The 22,751-nt window shown below is 41.6% G+C and overlaps 2 protein-coding genes and 1 non-coding gene across 5 annotated transcripts in view; 2 read left to right on the top strand and 1 right to left on the bottom strand.

The window, feature by feature from the left end:
* The window catches only part of efcab11 (EF-hand calcium binding domain 11), a 90,879-nt gene extending 81,084 nt beyond the window's left edge, over positions 1-9,795 (bottom strand). The window contains exons 1-3 of one of the 2 annotated variants that reach the window (XM_017715075.2): positions 9,516-9,795; positions 1,181-1,276; positions 956-1,004 (exon numbers count right to left, since the gene is read on the bottom strand). In XM_017715075.2, coding sequence (XP_017570564.2) covers positions 956-1,004; positions 1,181-1,276; positions 9,516-9,587 — 217 coding nt within the window. In that variant the 5' untranslated portion in view covers positions 9,588-9,795. The remainder of the gene's footprint in view (positions 1-955; positions 1,005-1,180; positions 1,277-9,515) is intronic. The other variant, XM_017715076.2, reaches the window with a different exon arrangement.
* On the top strand, positions 1,903-1,975 carry trnak-uuu. Its single transcript has one exon. It is a non-coding gene; the product is annotated as a tRNA-Lys (tRNA).
* Positions 9,796-9,968: 173 nt separating the features above from the next.
* Positions 9,969-22,751, top strand: part of tdp1 (tyrosyl-DNA phosphodiesterase 1) — a 53,619-nt gene continuing 40,836 nt past the window's right edge. The window contains exons 1-7 of one of the 2 annotated variants that reach the window (XM_037541717.1): positions 9,969-10,171; positions 13,637-14,204; positions 14,327-14,370; positions 15,015-15,070; positions 16,431-16,527; positions 16,736-16,770; positions 19,478-19,570. In XM_037541717.1, coding sequence (XP_037397614.1) covers positions 13,643-14,204; positions 14,327-14,370; positions 15,015-15,070; positions 16,431-16,527; positions 16,736-16,770; positions 19,478-19,570 — 887 coding nt within the window. In that variant the 5' untranslated portion in view covers positions 9,969-10,171; positions 13,637-13,642. Of the gene's footprint in view, positions 10,172-13,633; positions 14,205-14,326; positions 14,371-15,014; positions 15,071-16,430; positions 16,528-16,735; positions 16,771-19,477; positions 19,571-22,751 lie in introns of both variants that reach the window. The other variant, XM_037541716.1, reaches the window with a different exon arrangement.

The raw sequence follows: 22,751 nt of genomic DNA, 5'->3' as shown, positions 1-22,751 counted from the left end.
CACGCCAAAATTATTTTGTGCCTTTTGTGGGGGATTCTTTCATTTCTGGCAATGTGTAAAACGATTACACGAAATCAAGTCAAGCTCCTTTTCCTTTCATTTTGCTTGAGTGGTATAAACATGGTTTTCTCTGCTGAAATAAGGAGAAAATTTTGCGTATCGCGCTCAGGCTCAAAATCAGCATGGGCTGCAAATCTCCTGTCTCGGCTGGAGGTGAGTCACCTCAATGAGTCGTAACGTGATGATGAATGGCGCATGAAAATGGAATGACGGCTCAAATAATGGACGTATACCTCACAGGGAGCAACTGGAGCCATCAGGGCATTGAGACAGGTTCAAGAATATTTGTCAAATTAAAAAGCACTGTGTTGGAACCGGTGTTCGTCCTCTCGCCTCCTTCTCAGTAATCATTTCAGATTCTTTCATAATTTCCGGACTGAATCTTGTGATGTGCCTGTTTACCTGAGAGGTGGGTAGAAATGAGCTACACTTACTCAGTTACAGTGAAAGTTTAACAGATTCTGTTTGCTTAAGCGTATTTGTGAGAAAATGAATTTATTCAGTTTCAACACTTAATTGCTTGTTCTTTTTGTGTGCTTTCGTTCATTATGTAATGTTACGTTGGTGACTGCATCTGTTCTGCTTTGGCCACATCTCTGACTTCTAAAGTTTATTGCTTTAATTTGGACTCCACAAAAAAGAGAAGAATAGAGCCTTATAAACTTCAGCTCCTGCGCTGACAGATGTACTAAGAACTTCCACTTCAGTTCCACTTAAGCAGTTTTGAGCTGAAGTTTTTTTTTTAAAAGTACTTTTCCTTTTACTGTAGCCATTATTTCACTTAAGCATCAATCCTTTTACCTCTGGCTACCCTCATATATCTCTAAACTGACAGCTCTGCACATTCATATGCACAAGTGAGGCGACAAGCTGAGCAAGCATGTCCTGCTCTTACCTGGACAGTTTGGTACAGCACCAGCCTGCATCATGATATCTGTTTCTGACTGCAAAGGAGAAAACAGCAATGTGAAGACCTACATAATTATACAGTTGGTATTACATTTCCATATCTATTTTAGGCAAGACCTAGCCTTGTACCACACAACAGCACGCTGTTGCGAATGACGCCCACTTTATAAACTATCAGATGTCGCCCCCTAGAGGTTGGAGCAGGATTTACCTTAGAGGGTTTGTATCCAAACAGCATGACAACTGCAACCTTAACATCTTCTCTAGATAAGTAACCTTTCTTTTCCACATCACATTGATCGAACACCTGAAAGAAAGCAAAACGAAGCCATGATAATAAAAAAAATCAGCACCTGTCTAAAACTGTAACTGTAGCTTTGACATGCTAACGTTATGAGCCATAACTCAGATTTCATTTGATGTTTAAAATCCATAATTCAGCCGTTTCATTTATCATTTTGCGGTTCCTGTTGCAAAAAAAGAGCACCAAGAAACAGCTGGGTAAGTTAGTTAACGTCAGCATGAGTAAGAGCTAGCTAGCGATATTCTTGACTATCCTTAATCAGCTTTTCATTCATCGGCTTCTTGTTCAAACTTTCCCGGTCCACCTTAAATGGTGCAGCAGTTACAACCTACGAAGCTGAAATCAGCCTCTTATTCGCCAGTTTCTGTTTTGAAGTTTCCCGTTCCACCTTAAATGCTGTAGCAGTTAGGTTCTGGCGTCTGAGGATGTTGTTACGTTAACTGCTGCAACATTTAAGGTGGAACGGGAAAATTCGGACAAGAAATCGACGAATAGAAAATAAACTTTATTGTTCTTTTTATTTTAATACTTGTCTCGAGTTTTGCGGTAATATTACAGCACACAACTTATCCAAACATAACGAGGAAACTGTATGGATATATGCTGTAGTTCCGCGACACTCAGTCAGAGCCCGGATAGCTCAGTCGGTAGAGCATCAGACTTTTAATCTGAGGGTCCAGGGTTCAAGTCCCTGTTCGGGCGAGTCGACCCTTTTTTTCAGAGTTAAGCTTTTAACGCTTGTTTTGACTGCTACCATCATTACATACTAATTTATGATGCATTTTATGTCACAACTGTTTCTTTTTTTGACATCTGAAAAGTTGTAACAGACAAAAAATAGAGCCACATTGATAAAATACTATAAAAAAACCATAAATTCAATGTTTTGCACTCAACATTTCACACACTGCCCTGCCCTAAATCCAGATAAACAGGACTAAATGCTTCCTTTTTTATCAAATATGGAGTTTTTTTAAGCACTATGATATTCCCAAACGCTCAGAAAAGTGATACTGTGACATATCGTCACTGAAGTCATCATGATGACAATAAAAACTGTCGTATTGCCCAGACCTAGTAGTAAATATGCTAGGACTCTTAACTACATGTGCTCAACCGCAAGTAAAATTTCCCAAATATTTTTGATTCATGGTTCTTTTACGTCTGCTCAAGTCTATACGTGAGGAAAGGAATCTACATTTAATTCAGAGTAACTAACATTTTAGCAATTTAATATCTAAAACCTTTTTTGTGTTTAATTTCATTATGTTACACTGGTGACCGCATATCTCCCAATTAGCATCTGGTCACACCTTTGGCTTTAGAGTTATAGCATTTTATTTTACTCCACTTTTCCAAAAGAATAAAAAAAAAACAGAGCTTAAAGGGGAACTCCACCGATTTTTCAAAATTTCTGCATTATTAAAATATTAACATGCCAAAAAAATAACTGAGTGGTTTGGCGTGAAATGCTCCGTTCTAGAGTAACTTGCAGAGCCAGAACAGTTCACAGTAGAGATGATAGAAACCAGGCATCTGAAGGGTTTAATGCCTCGGAAAGCTCCCTCCCAGAAAGTTCTTACGGTTAGACGGTTACACTGCCTGATGCCTGAGACACTGTTTTACAGTAGTTATGTGATAAAGTTTTGGTGTAAAACATCTTTTAAATCAATTCATTTTAATCCATTTATCCCCAAAATAGTTTTACCTTCATCTGCTTCACATATAAAAATTGTGTCTATGGTCACTGATCATTTTGGATAGTAAGTAAAGCCGGTTATATATGTGTGTTGTAAACATTGTGAGCCCTGGTTCCTATCACCACCACTGTAAAGAAATCTGTGCGTTTGTCATTAATGAAACACTTCACATCAAACCACTCTGAATAACAGTTTACATCTTAAGGACTACATTTTCAAGAATTTTTTAAACATTGGTGGAGTTCCCCTGTAAGCACTTTTTTACCTGACACGTTTGTACATCGTCCCAAGTTGTTTAGGAAAGGTAGGTCACCTTTTCTTGAGTCGTTGTTAAACAGAAGTGACCGTATTTTTCTTGTGAATGGGTTTGGATGCTTGTCTACCCACTTTTTCAAAACACACGGTGAAGTGTATATTTTCTCAGTGCCGTAGCATCAACCTACTCTAATCTAACTTTTACAGACTCAAAAACAGCTTTTACCCCAGAGCCGTACGGGAACTGAACACTTCCAAACACACACACTGACAAGGACTCTCTACAGAACACTGTGCTCAGTAGAACCGACTGAACACCACTACTGCTCTTTACTGGCACTCATTTCATAGGACACTTTACACTGTTCCAGCGCTCCACTACTGCTCTTTACTGCCACTGATTTCACAGGACACTTTACACTGTTCCAGCGCTCCACTACTGCTCTTTACTGCCACTGATTTCACAGGACACTTTACACTGTTCCAGAGCTCCACTACTGCTCTTTACTGCCACTGATTTCACAGGACACTTTACACTGTTCCAGAGCTCCACTACTGCTCTTTACTGCCACTGATTTCACAGGACACTTTACACTGTTCCAGCGCTCCACTACTGCTCTTTACTGCCACTGATTTCACAGGACACTTTACACTGTTCCAGCGCTCCACTACTGCTCTTTACTGCCACTGATTTCACAGGACACTTTACACTGTTCCAGCGCTCCACTACTGCTCTTTACTGCCACTGATTTCACAGGACACTTTACACTGTTCCAGTGCTCCACTACTGCTCTTTACTGCCACTGATTTCACAGGACACTTTACCCTGTTCCAGCGCTCCACTACTGCTCTTTACTGCCACTGATTTCACAGGACACTTTACACTGTTCCAGCGCTCCACTACTGCTCTTTACTGCCACTGATTTCACAGGACACTTTACACTGTTCCAGAGCTCCACTACTGCTCTTTACTGCCACTGATTTCATAGGACACTTTACACTGTTCCAGCGCTCCACTACTGCTCTTTACTGACACTGATTTCACAGGACACTTTACACTGTTCCAGCGCTCCACTACTGCTCTTTACTGCCACTGATTTCATAGGACACTTTACACTGTTCCAGTGCTCCACTACTGCTCTTTACTGACACTGATTTCATAGGACACTTTACACTGTTCCAGTGCTCCACTACTGCTCTTTACTGCCACTGATTTCACAGGACACTTTACACTGTTCCAGAGCTCCACTACTGCTCTTTACTGCCACTGATTTCACAGGACACTTTACACTGTTCCAGAGCTCCACTACTGCTCTTTACTGCCACTGATTTCACAGGACACTTTACACTGTTCCAGAGCTCCACTACTGCTCTTTACTGCCACTGATTTCACAGGACACTTTACACTGTTCCAGCGCTCCACTACTGCTCTTTACTGCCACTGATTTCACAGGACACTTTACACTGTTCCAGCGCTCCACTACTGCTCTTTACTGCCACTGATTTCACAGGACACTTTACACTGTTCCAGCGCTCCACTACTGCTCTTTACTGCCACTGATTTCACAGGACACTTTACACTGTTCCAGCGCTCCACTACTGCTCTTTACTGCCACTGATTTCACAGGACACTTTACACTGTTCCAGTGCTCCACTACTGCTCTTTACTGCCACTGATTTCACAGGACACTTTACCCTGTTCCAGCGCTCCACTACTGCTCTTTACTGCCACTGATTTCACAGGACACTTTACACTGTTCCAGTGCTCCACTACTGCTCTTTACTGGCACTGATTCATAGGACACTTTACACTGTTCCAGCGCTCCACTACTGCTCTTTACTGCCACTGATTTCACAGGACACTTTACACTGTTCCAGCGCTCCACTACTGCTCTTTACTGCCACTGATTTCATAGGACACTTTACACTGTTCCAGCGCTCCACTACTGCTCTTTACTGCCACTGATTTCATAGGACACTTTACACTGTTCCAGCGCTCCACTACTGCTCTTTACTGCCACTGATTTCATAGGACACTTTACACTGTTCCAGCGCTCCACTACTGTTCTTTACTGGCACTGATTCATAGGACACTTTACACTGTTCCAGCGCTCCACTACTGCTCTTTACTGCCACTGATTTCATAGGACACTTTACACTGTTCCAGCGCTCCACTACTGCTCTTTACTGCCACTGATTTCACAGGACACTTTACACTGTTCCAGCGCTCCACTACTGCTCTTTACTGCCACTGATTTCACAGGACACTTTACACTGTTCCAGCGCTCCGCTACTGCTCTTTACTGCCACTGATTTCACAGGACACTTTACACTGTTCCAGCGCTCCACTACTGCTCTTTACTGCCACTGATTTCACAGGACACTTTACACTGTTCCAGTGCTCCACTACTGCTCTTTACTGCCACTGATTTCATAGGACACTTTACACTGTTCCAGTGCTCCACTACTGCTCTTTACTGGCACTGATTCATAGGACACTTTACACTGTTCCAGTGCTCCACTACTGCTCTTTACTGCCACTGATTTCACAGGACACTTTACACTGTTCCAGCGCTCCACTACTGCTCTTTACTGCCACTGATTTCATAGGACACTTTACACTGTTCCAGCGCTCCACTACTGCTCTTTACTGCCACTGATTTCATAGGACACTTTACACTGTTCCAGCGCTCCACTACTGCTCTTTATTGCCACTGATTTCACAGGACACTTTACACTGTTCCAGCGCTCCACTACTGCTCTTTACTGCCACTGATTTCACAGGACACTTTACCCTGTTCCAGCGCTCCACTACTGCTCTTTACTGCCACTGATTTCATAGGACACTTTACACTGTTCCAGCGCTCCACTACTGCTCTTTACTGCCACTGATTCATAGGACACTTTACACTGTTCCAGTGCTCCACTACTGCTCTTTACTGGCACTGATTCATAGGACACTTTACACTGTTCCAGTGCTCCACTACTGCTCTTTACTGCCACTGATTTCACAGGACACTTTACACTGTTCCAGCGCTCCACTACTGCTCTTTACTGCCACTGATTTCATAGGACACTTTACACTGTTCCAGCGCTCCACTACTGCTCTTTACTGCCACTGATTTCACAGGACACTTTACACTGTTCCAGAGCTCCACTACTGCTCTTTACTGCCACTGATTTCATAGGACACTTTACACTGTTCCAGCGCTCCACTACTGCTCTTTACTGACACTGATTTCACAGGACACTTTACACTGTTCCAGCGCTCCACTACTGCTCTTTACTGCCACTGATTTCATAGGACACTTTACACTGTTCCAGTGCTCCACTACTGCTCTTTACTGACACTGATTTCATAGGACACTTTACACTGTTCCAGTGCTCCACTACTGCTCTTTACTGCCACTGATTTCACAGGACACTTTACACTGTTCCAGAGCTCCACTACTGCTCTTTACTGCCACTGATTTCACAGGACACTTTACACTGTTCCAGAGCTCCACTACTGCTCTTTACTGCCACTGATTTCACAGGACACTTTACACTGTTCCAGAGCTCCACTACTGCTCTTTACTGCCACTGATTTCACAGGACACTTTACACTGTTCCAGCGCTCCACTACTGCTCTTTACTGCCACTGATTTCACAGGACACTTTACACTGTTCCAGCGCTCCACTACTGCTCTTTACTGCCACTGATTTCACAGGACACTTTACACTGTTCCAGCGCTCCACTACTGCTCTTTACTGCCACTGATTTCACAGGACACTTTACACTGTTCCAGCGCTCCACTACTGCTCTTTACTGCCACTGATTTCACAGGACACTTTACACTGTTCCAGTGCTCCACTACTGCTCTTTACTGCCACTGATTTCACAGGACACTTTACCCTGTTCCAGCGCTCCACTACTGCTCTTTACTGCCACTGATTTCACAGGACACTTTACACTGTTCCAGCGCTCCACTACTGCTCTTTACTGCCACTGATTTCACAGGACACTTTACACTGTTCCAGTGCTCCACTACTGCTCTTTACTGGCACTGATTCATAGGACACTTTACACTGTTCCAGCGCTCCACTACTGCTCTTTACTGCCACTGATTTCACAGGACACTTTACACTGTTCCAGCGCTCCACTACTGCTCTTTACTGCCACTGATTTCATAGGACACTTTACACTGTTCCAGCGCTCCACTACTGCTCTTTACTGCCACTGATTTCATAGGACACTTTACACTGTTCCAGCGCTCCACTACTGCTCTTTACTGCCACTGATTTCATAGGACACTTTACACTGTTCCAGCGCTCCACTACTGTTCTTTACTGGCACTGATTCATAGGACACTTTACACTGTTCCAGCGCTCCACTACTGCTCTTTACTGCCACTGATTTCATAGGACACTTTACACTGTTCCAGCGCTCCACTACTGCTCTTTACTGCCACTGATTTCACAGGACACTTTACACTGTTCCAGCGCTCCACTACTGCTCTTTACTGCCACTGATTTCACAGGACACTTTACACTGTTCCAGCGCTCCACTACTGCTCTTTACTGCCACTGATTTCACAGGACACTTTACACTGTTCCAGTGCTCCACTACTGCTCTTTACTGCCACTGATTTCATAGGACACTTTACACTGTTCCAGTGCTCCACTACTGCTCTTTACTGGCACTGATTCATAGGACACTTTACACTGTTCCAGTGCTCCACTACTGCTCTTTACTGCCACTGATTTCACAGGACACTTTACACTGTTCCAGCGCTCCACTACTGCTCTTTACTGCCACTGATTTCATAGGACACTTTACACTGTTCCAGCGCTCCACTACTGCTCTTTACTGCCACTGATTTCATAGGACACTTTACACTGTTCCAGCGCTCCACTACTGCTCTTTATTGCCACTGATTTCACAGGACACTTTACACTGTTCCAGCGCTCCACTACTGCTCTTTACTGCCACTGATTTCACAGGACACTTTACACTGTTCCAGCGCTCCACTACTGCTCTTTACTGCCACTGATTTCATAGGACACTTTACACTGTTCCAGCGCTCCACTACTGCTCTTTACTGCCACTGATTCATAGGACACTTTACACTGTTCCAGTGCTCCACTACTGCTCTTTACTGGCACTGATTCATAGGACACTTTACACTGTTCCAGTGCTCCACTACTGCTCTTTACTGCCACTGATTTCACAGGACACTTTACACTGTTCCAGCGCTCCACTACTGCTCTTTACTGCCACTGATTTCATAGGACACTTTACACTGTTCCAGCGCTCCACTACTGCTCTTTACTGCCACTGATTTCATAGGACACTTTACACTGTTCCAGCGCTCCACTACTGCTCTTTATTGCCACTGATTTCACAGGACACTTTACACTGTTCCAGCGCTCCACTACTGCTCTTTACTGCCACTGATTTCACAGGACACTTTACACTGTTCCAGCGCTCCACTACTGCTCTTTACTGCCACTGATTTCATAGGACACTTTACACTGTTCCAGCGCTCCACTACTGCTCTTTACTGCCACTGATTCATAGGACACTTTACACTGTTCCAGCGCTCCACTACTGCTCTTTACTGCCACTGATTTCACAGGACACTTTACCCTGTTCCAGTGCTCCACTACTGCTCTTTACTGCCACTGATTTCACAGGACACTTTACCCTGTTCCAGCGCTCCACTCCCCCTCTGTTCTACTTATTATTCATTTGTTCTCGAGAGCGCAGTCTATAATCTATAATCTGTATTCTTTATGTGCAATAATTCTTAGATGTGCAATATTATATTACGCTATAAACCGTCCAAGGAATGTGCAACTACGACTGCTACCTCACCTGTCTATTGTCTCTTGACTGTTTTAGAATATATAGTTTTATAGTCTTTTCTTTATATTTAAGATTTTTGATACTGTTTTTTCCCCCTTAAATCTGCACTTTATATATTTGAGCCTTATGTTTAGATATTTTAGCCTTATGTTTAATTGTTTTGTATGTAGGAAGTGCCGTTGGATTGCTGCTCAATTTCATTGTACACTGTGCAATGACAAACGCATCTGATCTTAACTTACTGTTGTTTTACTACACAACAGCACCGCACATGTCCTAGCTAAATATAACGTTACGGCTTTACAGTGAACAGACTTCAAAGAAAAAGAAGCCAACTGTTAGCTAGTCAACTGTTATTGAAACGTTACATGTAGGTTATGTGATATGATAACCTAGCTACCCTCTAGCTAACGCTGGGTTAGATATGATGGAGCCTTACCGAAGCAAATCTTTTCCTCTCGGTCATCTCTCTGTCATTCCTACAAAAGCCTGCGGCGCTACGAAAAGACATTTCTACTCTATTACGACAAGATATCGAGCATTTAAAATGTAATCTCTAACTTGGTTATAATGTTTAAACAATTTTGCTAATTAATGGCGAAGTTTCACCGCTCGGAGCTCCGTTTAAGTTAGCTCAGCTCTTGTCGCTTGGCAACAGAACACTCGAGTTTTTCGCTGACAAAAGTTCGCAAACCGAAAGATGTTTAAATAACAACGCAAATCAACGACTTAACTGATTTGTTTTAAACACGGCGTATTCACTAAATAATATAGCTTAACCCTGCGTTGTGTATTTAACCTTTTACGTGTTTTTTTTTGCGTTGCTATAAAGAGGACTTTTATTTTGAAGAATACTTTTTCTCTCTGTCCGCTGCGTTGATTCCCACATAGCGCTAAACAGAAAACAACGTGCAGTGCGGAGTTCAAAACATACAAGAGTGAGGCGAACGCTGTTTCAGCAGACAGGGCCAGTCTAGCGTTAAATATAGATGGTGTATTTGGTCACCGTGAAGCAGGTTCCACAAGTTTTGTCATTTTTATTAGCTAGGAACTTCGTTTACCCTGCAAAATCCCTCTCTCTGTCTTCCCGCCAGCGTAAGTCGTCCTCTCTCCCGTTGGCCCTTGGGTCTGTAACGTTGTTCAGCTGAATGCTAGAGTTAGAAAATATCCCGCTGTTGAAACCGTGTCAGTTCGTTTATTCGGATCTGCAATTAGCTCTGAGTGTGCTGACGCTATTTAGTTATATGTTTCAGTTTGTTCCAGCTAGCGTTAACTGCTCTAGCTGTTAGGAATTACCACTAACTTTACTAGTTACAACGTCTGTAACTTCAACTGTGAGTGATGCAGAGAGACTTAACCAGCCGTTGAACTTGATTAAAGACGAAGTTCACCTACTTTTCTAATTTGTTTAACAGCTAAATGGCCAAAGTGTCAACAAAGTCATTCAGAGTGGTTTGGTCTGAAATGTTCCGTTCTAGGGAAACTTAACGAGTCAGAATTGTTCACAGTGGCGGTGATAGGAACCAGACGTCCTCTGAAAACGTGGAGCTCCTTCACAGAAAGTTGTGACATTTAACATACACTCATGGTGGAGAGGTACATACAGGGATTTGTGTGGCAAAATAGCCCCCCCCCCCCAGATTTTTTTACATTATATCATCTTTTATATATGAAAGCTCAGAATACACATGTAGGTTGACTGGTGGTTTTGGATGGGGAATTAAATGGCTGTATTTGTGATGAATACATTTTAACAGCTGGCTCATTTTACCACCACTGTCAAGAGTTTACATGGTCCTCTAGAATGAAACATCTGACACGAAAACACTCTAAATGACTTTATTTCCATGTCAGTGATGGAATTATTCAGAAATTTTGAAAAATGAATGGCATTCCCCTTTAAAACGCAACAAGTATTAAGTTAGTTTTTTTTTTAAGGTATTCACTTGAATAGCAGTGTCCCTATCTGGTCTCCCTGGACTGGACACTTTAGTGATTGTTTTCCCTGCTCTAGCAGCATCATGTCTAATGCCCTTATTTGATAATGATAATTTTATATAGGTGAAAATTTGTAATTGACTTGTTTGCTGTGACGATCCTGAAGTTAAGGTTGGTGACAGTGTATAGATTTACATTTGAGACATTTGGCAGACGCTCTTATCCAGAGCGACTTACAATTTCACTTCTTTTTTTTTTTTACACAGGTAGGCGAAGGTAGTGTTGGGAGTCTTGCCCAAGGACTCTCATTGGTATAGTGTAGGGTGCTTACCCAGTCAGGGATTGAACCCCAGTCTACAGAGTAGAAGGCAGAGGTGTTACCCACTGCACTATCCCAACCACAGTGGTACAGGGGACTCAAGAAGAAAAAAAAAACACAGCACAAATATGGTTTATTTGCTATGCAAAATGACCAGTAAACCTACATGTGGCTTCTGAGTTTTTATATGTAATGTTGACCTGGGTTAAATTATGATAAAACTTAAAAAGGGTGCTGTTTTGGTTTACAACACCCTGCATGTACCAGTCCACCATGGATGGAATTTAAAAATGTTTTATGCCAAAGTCTTATCTCAAACATACCGTAAAACCTCTCTGGTATCAGACAGTATATTCCTAACCATTTCAATGACATTATGTAAGGGAGTTTCTGGAGGCATTGAACTTGTCAGACATCTGGTTCCTATGACCACCACTGTGAACAATTCTGACTCAAGAAGTCCAAGAGGGCTTCTTATTTCATCCTGGTGTACATAAAAGCCCTTTTGCGTTTGTTTAGCATTGTGTATTTCATCTTGCAGTATGGGAAGATTATGAGTGATCAGTGTTGGTCCTGTAGAACAGCCATGTTGCTGGGCTGTTACACAGCCTTACAGGGCAGTTAATTGACTAATGATGCCACAGTAGGTCCAGCAGTCCAGTGACAATGTAGCAGCTTGGCAGAAGAAGTTTTTTTTGTTGTTGTTGCTGAGGCTGGGTTATAGAGGTGCTGCTGATGTCCTGTGGTCAATTTTGAGGCTGTGTTTAACAACAGTCCTATTAAATGTCCGTCTGCCTCTGTTTTGTGAGCTTAGAGTCAAGACCACTGCTGGTGCCATTTAATTTATGCATGAGTCATGCTGATTTTTGAGACTTGACACTTTAAATAATCTGGCATTTTTATAACCAGTACCTGAAGTTTGGGTGTGGATTTTTCAGAAATCTGTTAGCTGAGTCGCATTTTTTGAAAAGGCATATGAAAGTTTCAGATCACTTTTGTTCCTGATGCTTGTTTCTTATTGAGCATTATGTTTATTATGTAATTTTACAAGTACTCAATATGAACCTCCTCCAGCTGTACAGACATCAATGCCATAGTCAAATTCATCCCATACTCGATTGAGCATGTCGGGTGTCGCTGCACTCACAGCTCTTTCAGTGCGGTTTCCGAGATCATCCAGTGTTGTGGAACCAGCGACGAACGCTCTGAGCTGTTAGAGGTTCACTGCCCACGAAAATCACGCTGCACCGTTGTGACTGACTCGCTCTTATTGACGTGGAGAACACAAAACGCTTTCTGCTCAGGGGTCTCCATCTCCTCACAGACCGAAGGGAGCCATTTTCCTGGTGACAGTCAGAAACTCTGACCCCTTCTTTTAATTGGTGTGTGATTGGTTCCTTGGTGCCTCACGGTTGTAAAAAAATATGGCACTTTAAAATCGGATGAATCTTTTTGAATCACCCTGTACTTGCGGTTTAGTTTCTTTTCCATGTGGTGCTTTTGTAAGTTTGCGCACCTCCTGTAATTTTGGATTTCATGCTGTTAGACACTGGAACAAAGTCGTACTTCTTCTTTCAGCTGCTCCCTTTGGGGGTCGCCACAGCGGATCATCTGCCTCCATCTTGCCCTATCCATTGCCTCCTCTACTTTTACACCAACCATCTCCATGTCCACCTTAACTACATCCATAAACCTTCTCTGAGGTCTACCTCTTCTCCTTCTACCCGGCAGCTCCATCTCCAACCTTCAGCATTGACCAATATATCCACTATTCCTCCTCAACACATGTCCAAACCATCTCAACCTGTCTTCTCTGGCTTTATCTCCAAACTGCTCCACCTTCAATGTCCCTCTGATCTGCTCATTTCTAATCTTGTCCATCCTTGTCACTCCCTATGAAAATCTCAGCATCTTCATCTCCGCCACCTCCAGCTCAGCCTCCTGTCTTTTAGACAGAGCCACAGTCTCCAAACCATACATCACAGCAGGACGCACTACTGTCTTGTAGACCTTCCCTTTCACTCTTGCTGCTATCCTTCTGTCACACATCAGCCCTGACACCCGTCTCCACCCACACCATCCTGCCTGCACCCTCTTCTTCACCTCTTTTCTACACTGTCCATTGCTCTGGATGGTTGACCCAAGATATTTGAAGTCATCCACCTTTACGACCTCTACTCCTTGCATCTTCACCTTTCCACCTGCCTCCCTCTCATTCACACACAAAGTCGTACTGAAAGCAGGTAAAGAGAAATCATTTCTAAATATCAAATAATAACTGTTGCGTCTTTGTTCCGCAGTAGAACAGAATGTCACAGGAAAGTCAACATGGCAAGTGGACGCTGTCCGACAGTGATGAAGATAACATTATACCTCCAACACCTCCAAAGAAGCCAAACGTCAAGCCTGATCCAGAGCGCAGGGCCAATGCAGTTATCACCGTAACAAAGCCAAAACCCAAATCTGAGCCATTTATTAAGTCTGAAGAAAAAGCTGCCCCTCAAATGGGTTCAGAGGCCCGACAAGCAGCGCACCTTAACCAGAGTAATCCAGTGAAATATGAAAACAGTTCTTCACCAGCTGTTAAACGGAAGAGAGAAACTGATGAGGGAGGTTGGAACCTCTCGAGTAGTGATGATGAAGCTCCTTCATCTGCCCCTAAAGTAAAACCCAGACAGTCAAGGTCAAGTCCTCAGAAGAAGATTGAGAACAAGCGTCCACCGAGTCCACATGGTCCCGCTTATTATAAAGAGGAGCCGAGTGGTTTCTTTGAAGATAACTTATCTGCAATGAGTGACACATACCGCTTTTACTTAAACAAAGTCACCGGCATAGAAAAGAAGTACAACACTGGAGCTTTGCACATCAAAGGTAATATGAAAAAGTGTTAGAAAATATGTAGCTTTCTGTCTGTGAGTTTGTGTAAAATAGACAGGAGTGTGATTTCTTTTGAACTTCATTTAATTAAAATTTCTTTGTCTTTTTCATATTAGAAATACTTTCCCCTATGTTTGGCACTCTGAAGGAATCCGTCCAGGTAAAGTATTCATGTCATAAGTATTTCTCTGCTGACATCCACTTATAATGTTTGTGTGCGTTTATACAGTAAAAATGGTTATTATTCATTTTTTACATGACCAGTTTACCAGTATTTCATTATCCTTTAGAATTATACATGTAAACAACCTCTGCTTCGACTGGCTGCCCTGTATTGACCCTCATTTAAAAAAGGTCTGAATGAAAAGATGCTTGTTTTTGTGACATCACAAAAACAGTTCAAATAAATTCAGAACTTTTAACAGTATTTGCATACTACAGATATTTTGTTTTTATTTTTATTTGTCTTGACATTTTGTCTTCACATTTGAAATATGATGAATTCTGTATATATATCTTATTATTACTGTGATATATAGCTTTCTCAGTCATTTTGAATCTACAGTTTGTCTCATTCTGGACACATTTTTGTACATGTTCTTGATTTTATTCACAGCTTCCTTTTGTCCAGCTCAGTATGTAAAACCTCTAAAGATGCTTGGGACTGTTATGTTGAAAGCAGTTTGTACATTTATCTGCAGTCACGTTGGTTTTATAACATTAAAAACCTGACTTCCAGACTTTTGAACAGTCGTGTATATTAGATTCATATTTGAGTCTGGCTCATCAGTTCTGTTTTCACAGTTCAACTACTGCTTTGATATTCCATGGATGGTGAAACAGTATCCTCCGGAATTTAGGTAATAGTATATGCTTATGTACTATTGGGTGTTGTTTTCCAAACACAGATGAAAGATTGGGCTCTGATCGATTTAGGTCAGGCATGTCAAACTGGGGACCTTCTGGGCCAAAATGCTGTGGATATGTGGCGTATACCCTCATCTAACCCTCAGAATTCAGTTCATGAAGGCCTTGATAATTAGCTGACACATGTGATTTAGGTGGGGGGAAAAACCCTGGCCAGTCCATTATATTAACACCCATATTCTGCAAACTGTCTGCAGTGATTCTCTCACTGTTCAGTCTAGACCATCTGTACTTTTGCATTTTAAATCAGCTGCTGCCTCCATGCCATGTTTGGATACGCTGTCTTTCACAGAATGTTTCTGTTTGTCAGTTGCTCCCGATGGATATCACACCAGCAGAATGCAGAGAGATTGTGTGATTTTCGTGCCTGCTTATCCACCTCTTTTTTTCTTGAATGTGTTTTAACCCAAATGCAGGCAGAATCCAGAAACAGCCATAGTTCAGGACCAAGCTAGACTTATCTGTCTCTGGAAAAGAAGGGTGACCTATTTAAATTATGCTTAAAGGAATATTCCAGCATTTTTCCACCTAAACTATCTGCAACATCTGTAGTGCACAGTCTGTTAACATGGGCAGTATTTTTAGCTCATCTCTCTGTACTCAGTAGAGATGGCACAATAACACTTTGAGGAGCAGCCAGTACCGGTCTGATATTTTTCTCTGAAAGCTACTAAAATGAGCTATTTTTAATTGAAGCCCTTCACTTCACTCAGGATTAGCATCTAAAAATGAGTCAACATGCTCAGAGTTCTCAAACACTCCTCTAGCCCACAAGAAGAAATACAGTGCTAACATCATCACGTCATACGGTGTGAATGTGTACTATTTCAGGATAGAGTTGTTACAGGATTGGCTCAGATACAGGTTTTTTTTCCACTCATATCCGATCCAGCATTTTCTGCTGATATCAGCTTAATATTAAAGCTAATAAGCCATCTGTAGTATTTAGTAAAGAGAAGAAGACCTGTTAAAATACAGTTATAATAGACGGCAGTGGGCAGATGTATCTGCTATAAGTGCAATTTGTGGTGCTGCCTTTTGTGGTCCTAAGAGAAATGCCTGTGTTATTGGCTCTGGTGATTGTACAATATAAATGTGAGTGGTAGAGATCAAATTGAAAAATGCTGAACTATTCCTTTTAAGCACTGTTGTTCAGAATGTTCTGTTAGTCACTGTGAAAGGGTTTTGACCTCAGTAATTTGTGCTGCTGTGCTTTGGTGACAAAGTAAGATGTTTTCTGTTCACAGCCTGTGCCATTACACAGAACTTCTGCATTCTTGATGTTTGTTTTAGAGACAAGCCCGTGACTATCGTCCATGGGGAGAAGCGAGAGTCGAAGGCTCGGTTAATTCAACAGGCTCAGCCATATAGCCACATTCGCTTCTGTCAGGTACTGAGGCTTAACTGCTCTAACTCTTTTGCTTTCCTGCAAAGATCTGTCACACTTTTTTGGTGTTATCACCATGAAACTCTGAAAGATGTAATAATTCCTGTCTCCACTTGAGGGTAGCATTCAGCTTTAATTGAGCCATAATGGTTGTAAATGATATGAGTTGATGTATGTTTTGTCAAGTTGAGCTTGTATCCACTCTTAACAGGCCAAGCTGGATATCGCCTTTGGCACTCATCATACGTAAGTTTCCCTTTCTCCTGCTGCGAGAACCCTAAACTAGTTAAAAAGTTCAAGTGAATCTTTAGGTGCTACAGTGCTTGCAAATTATACACTGCTCAAAAAAATAAAGGGAACACTCAAATAACACATTCTAGATCTGAATGAATGAAATATTCTCATTGAATACTTTGTTCTGTACATTTTGAATGTGCTGACAACAAAATCACACAAAAATCATCAATGGAAATCAAATTTATTAACCAATGGAGGCCTGGATTTGGAGTCACACACAAAATTAAAGTGGAAAAACACACGACAGGCTGATCCAACTTTGATGTAATGTCCTTAAAACAAGTCAAAATGAGGCTCAGTATTGTGTGTGGCCTCCACGTGCCTGTATGACCTCCCTACAAGGCCTGGGCATGCTCCTGATCAGGTGGCGGATGGTCTCCTGAGGGATCTCCTCCCAGACCGGGACTAAAGCATCCGCCAACTCCTGGACAGTCTGTGGTGCAACGTGACGTTGGTGGATGGGGCGAGACATGATGTCCCAGATATGGTCTCACAAGGGGTTTGAGGATCTCATCTCGGTACCTAATGGCAGGCAGGCTACCTCTGGGGAGCACATGGAGGGCTGTGTGGCCCTGCAAAGAAATGCCACCCCACACCATTACTGACCCACTGTCAAACCGGTCATGCTGAAGGATGTTGCAGCCAGCAGATCGCTCTCCACGGCGTCTCCAGACTCTGTCACGTCTGTCACATGCTCAGTGTGAACCTGCTTTCATCTGTGAGGAGCACAGGGCACCAGTGGCGAATTTGCCAATCCTGGTGTTCTCTGGCAAATGCCAAGCGTCCTGTACGGTGTTGGGCCTTGAGCACAACCCCCATCTGTGGACATCAGGCCCTCATACCATCCTCATGGAGTCGGTTTCTAACCGTTTGTGCAGACACATGCACATTTGTGGCCTGCTGGAGGTCATTTTGCAGGGCTCTGGCAGTGCTCCTCCTGTTCCTCCTTGCACAAAGGCGGAGGTAGCGGTCCTGCTGCTGGATTGTTGCCCTCCTACGGCCTCCTCCACGTCTCCTGGTGTACTGGCCTGTCTCCTGGTAGCGCCTCCAGCCTCTGGACACTACGCTGACAGACACAGCAAACCTTCTTGCCACAGCTCGCATTGATGTGCCATCCTGGATAAGCTGCACTACCTGAGCCACTTGTGTTGGTGGTGCTTTCACACTCGTGGTAGCATGAGACGGACTCTACAACCAACATTCAAAAGTGACCAAAACATCAGCCAGAAAGCAGAAAGGTACTGAGAAGTGGTCTGTGGTCCCCACCTGCAGAACCACTCCTTTATTGAGTGTGTCTTGCTAATCGGCAATAATTTCCACCTGTTGTCTATTCCATTTGCACAACAGCTGTGAAATTGATTGTCAATCAGTGTTGCTTCCTAAATGGAATTGATTACACAGAAGTTTGATTTACTTGGAGTTATATTGTGTTGTTTAAGTGTTCCCTTGATTTTTTTGAGCAGTGTATATTACCAGTGACAAATGCTTGAAAGGTTTACTTCCTGAGAGTTTTATTTATTTGTATTTATTTACATTCTAATTTGTCCATCTTTGTTCTTTTTTATTTATTTTACTATTTCATTTTATTTTATTCATTTTTGCATTAAGTTTGGGCAGGCAGGCAGAGACCTGTGGGTGGGGGGTGTTCAGGGTTGGGTTCAAAGGGTGGGGGTGGGGGGATGGGGGGATTTAGTGATCCAGAAGCTGGAGGGGGGGCTAGATGGTTTATAAGTTATTGTGAAATTGACACTGTTATAATTGTAAATGTTTTTTCAAGCAGTGGAATAAAAAGGAAAAAAAAAAAAAAGTTTACTTACTGAAACTATTTGCCCTTCAGAACAGCGTTTGTCCTTCTTGGGCTGTTGCTTGTTTACTAGCTGTATATTGTTTAGATGGTTCAGGAGATGCATTGAAATACAGTGAATATTCATGTTTGTGTGCAAGATTGAAATTGATTTGTGCCACTTTTTAGTACACAAGCCATTTCATTTTTGCCACGTCCAGCTTTGCATTATATCAGCACCTGGCAGCCCATATTAGAGCGAGAATCGTATCACCTACTTATCAAAAACATCAGGAGAGTGTTTAACCTCTGCCTTCCACGGGGTCCATTGAGCAGCCACTCTGTCGTTTCAGTGAGGACTTGTTAAACATGAACAGCGATGAATATTAATGTACTACAATCCTAGTTTACCAGATTTCAGTGGAAGGTTCGACATGTTTTATTCAGTAACAGAGAGTGGGAGCAGGCTTTGGAGATTTGAGCAGGTTTTACTCCCTCCTCTCTGAGCTCCGATTGCCCGGCTCTTAATGAAGTAAATAAAACATTAATGCCATGATCTCTCTCGCACACCTGTGTCTGGCTGCCGAGTTCACATCTCTTCTCAGATGGATAATACCTGCGCTTCACCGGCGCATGCAGGTTTATTTATAAATGTGCCAGACGGAGTTGACAACTGAAAAGCTCCTAATCCTGTTGTTTTTTTGTTGCATTTACTGTAGTTTAAATACAAGCACAATGCATGCCAGTGGTAATGTCGGTATTCAATATTAAATTGCAGTGGTAATGTACAAAAATAAAGGCACAGAGGATTCTGTTGAAGCAGGAATGTTTTCTCAGATCACTTCTAATCCGAATAATCTATTCCTCTTCCAGGAAAATGATGCTGTTGTGGTATGAGGAGGGATTCAGAGTCATCATTCTGACATCAAACATGATCCAGGCTGACTGGTACCAGAAGACTCAAGGGTAGGCCTGGTCATCATCTCTTGTACATGTGCCTTCACTTATTATAGAGTGGCTATAGCAATTAAACAGTAACGTTCTCTGTCACACTTGATGAAGCAGTTTTGTTGCTGTTGTTGTTGTGCTCCCTTTGAAGTGTTTTGTTCTCAGATGCATAAAAAAGGCACATCTTTCATATCTGGCGGGTTCTGCATTCAGTGGCCTTAAACATTTTTTGTCAGTTGCCATGACAACCCACCTGAGGAGATGCTTTCAGGAAATTGAAATGAAGCTGATTTATTCCAAATAGGTTTTAATAGAGAAGGACAGAGCTTTATAAACCTGTAAAAATCAGTCATACTTTTAAAAAGTATGTTGGGGTTTGTTAGTGAGGTAAAGGGAGTCAGTAAAGATGAAAACCTTTGTTCTGTTGCTGCTTTAAAGCTTGTGGTTCAGACAAAAGTATATACACCTGTTGCAGGTCTTTGTGATGTAGAGTGCGTGAAAGGGTAACCATAGTTTTGGGCCAGCAGTATGTTGTGTCTGTGTCTTCTAATGGCTCTCACAAGGGCGTGTGTGTGTGCACACCAATTTGTTTTGTCATATTGTAAATGTAGCATGACGTCTTGTTCTTATCGTATGGTCAGAGCACTAATGGTTAACCTATAGAGGGCTATTTTTGACTACTGTTTCTTGTGTCAGCGTAAATCTCTCTGACAGTTGTGGAAGGTTATAGAGAAAGATTGCTATGTAATATTTACAATATGTGATAATAATCTATATAATATGGTGAGGCAGAAAATAAAAAAATCAAAGGCTCTCCTATGTTGTGGTATCACTGAAGATAAAATGGCCATTTGATGCACGCTGACAAAGTGTCAGATCTGTTAGTAATAATTTGATTAATGTTACGGTTCAATTGGTTCACATAAAAATTTCTTTGATATATAATTTGTGCACACCAGGTTCCCAGCTGTGAACATGCCATGATGAATAGATGATAATAAATGGTTCAACAATACTTGACCTAAAAGCTTGTTACATACCCTATTTTTATTTTTCCCTCTGAGGTCCACTTACAGTATTTGTGTGGTTTATGTACTAAAAGAGGTGATCATTTTTACCTGATCATTTTCCATATAATTGCCAGTCCCTTAGAATGAATCAGGCTCTTTTTTGTAGCTGTGCCTTTAAGACTGATATATGTAAATGACCTCTGAATGACTGTGGTTCTGTTTTGTGATTCATTCAAAAAGCAGTCCAGGCTGAAACACTCTTTACAGCTTCTTTGTGAGTGGGAGGAGCTAAACTGCTGTAGGCTGAACAGGCAGGTGTACAGTAGTTTGTGAAAAATAGACTCATTTGTTGATTTTCTGGCTTCAAATAAGTGAACACATCCTCTACAGGCTAAAAACATAAATGTAACGTTTTTCTGCTAATTAAAGTGCACTCTATTTTAATTTATTTGCTGAATTTAACGCATTGAAAAAAGTAAAACATAAAAAAAATGTCATAACTTTTCTACAGCCCATATGTTATTTTTAATTTTTGTTCCAATGTGTTAAAATTAGCAGATAAACAATGAATATGCATTCAAGTGTGCAGAACTGTGTTCTCTGTAGAGGATGTGAACTTTTCATGAAGGTTTTCATGAAAAAAAAGACAGCCGAACCTACAACTGCAGCATACAGCTGTGTTAAATGTGTTGGTTTTCTTGGCAGCTATATCGTCTTTATGGACTGTGGAGTGGACAGTAAGTTTAGGGATTTTTAACAGTGTTTATGTACTATATCTAAATCTTTTATCTTGACAAAGTGCGCTAGATTTCTCTTTAACTGCATGAAAAGTTAAGAACATCTTGTAAAGTACTATTTTGGAGATACAAGGTTTTATTAGAACAGAGGCAAAAAAAGAAGATACAAAAGAATTGTTTGTCTTAGATATTGAAATGTGAAACTGAAAACTTTTGTTGCTATTTTTAAAGCTCGTGGTTCAGGTAAAAGTATATTGACCTGTTGCAGGTCTTTGTGGTGTGGAGTGCATGAAAGGGTAACTATAGTTTTGGACCAGCAATATGTTGTGCCTTTGTGTTTTCTACTCGGTGTCACAAGGTTCTGGGTGTGGGTGTGCGGGTCGGTCTCTCTCTCTCTCTCTCTCTCTCTCTCTCTCTCTCTCTCTCTCTCTCTCTCTCTCTCTCTCTCTCTCTCTCTCTCTCTCTCTGTCTCTGTCTCTGTCTCTGTCTCTGTCTCTCTCTCTCTCTCTCTCTGTCTCTCTCTGTCTCTCTCTGTCTCTCTGTCTCTGTCTCTCTCTCTCTCTCTGTATGTATGTATGTATGTATGTATGTAGTGTGTTATATTTATATATATATTTATTTATTTTAGACTTGCCCTCTTGGCAAATGTTTTGTTTCATCAGTGTAAATTATGTATAATGATAATGTAATAATTACTATCTATCTATCTATCTATCTATCTATCTATCTATCTCTATCTATCTGTGTGTGTGTGTGTGTGTGTGTGTGTGTAATATGCTGAGGAATAACATAAAATAAAAGTAAATTATTTATTACATGCTAACCTATGCTGTCATATACGCTGTGGCATCACTGAAGATGTAAACGAAATGACAATTCTTTACACATTGACACACAAATGTGTCAGACCTGCATTTAAGTGTTTAATTTAATCATTTGATTAATATTACTCTTCAAATGGTTGTTAACAAAGTCTCTCACTTTTTTTTACAGAATTTGTGCACACTAGGTGCCCAGCTGTGATCACACCATGATGAATAGACGATTGTAAATGGTTCATCATTACTTGATAGAAAAGCTTATTACATTAAAAAGCCCATCTTATAGGCTGTCTTGTGTTGTGCTTCATTCAAAAAGCAGTCCAGGCTGTGACAATCTTTAACTTCTTTGGGAGTGGGTGGAGCTAAACTGTAATATGTTAAATTCAGCAAATGAACAATTATTATGCATTCACGTGTGCAGACGTGTCTTCTCTGTAGAGGATGTGAACTTATTTTCATTTTTAAAATCACCCAAACTTACAACTGCAGCATACTACTGTGTTAAATGTGTTGGTTTTGTTGGTTTTCTTGAAGTTCCATGTAGACTTTATGGACTGTGGCGTGAACAGTATTCATGTACTACATTAGACTCTTTTATCTCAGAAATGTGAGTTAAATGTTCCATGATATG

Source organism: Pygocentrus nattereri, chromosome 10, assembly GCF_015220715.1.
Source record: "Pygocentrus nattereri isolate fPygNat1 chromosome 10, fPygNat1.pri, whole genome shotgun sequence".
Lineage (NCBI taxonomy): Eukaryota > Metazoa > Chordata > Actinopteri > Characiformes > Serrasalmidae > Pygocentrus > Pygocentrus nattereri.
This window is presented reverse-complemented; position numbering and strand designations above follow the sequence as displayed.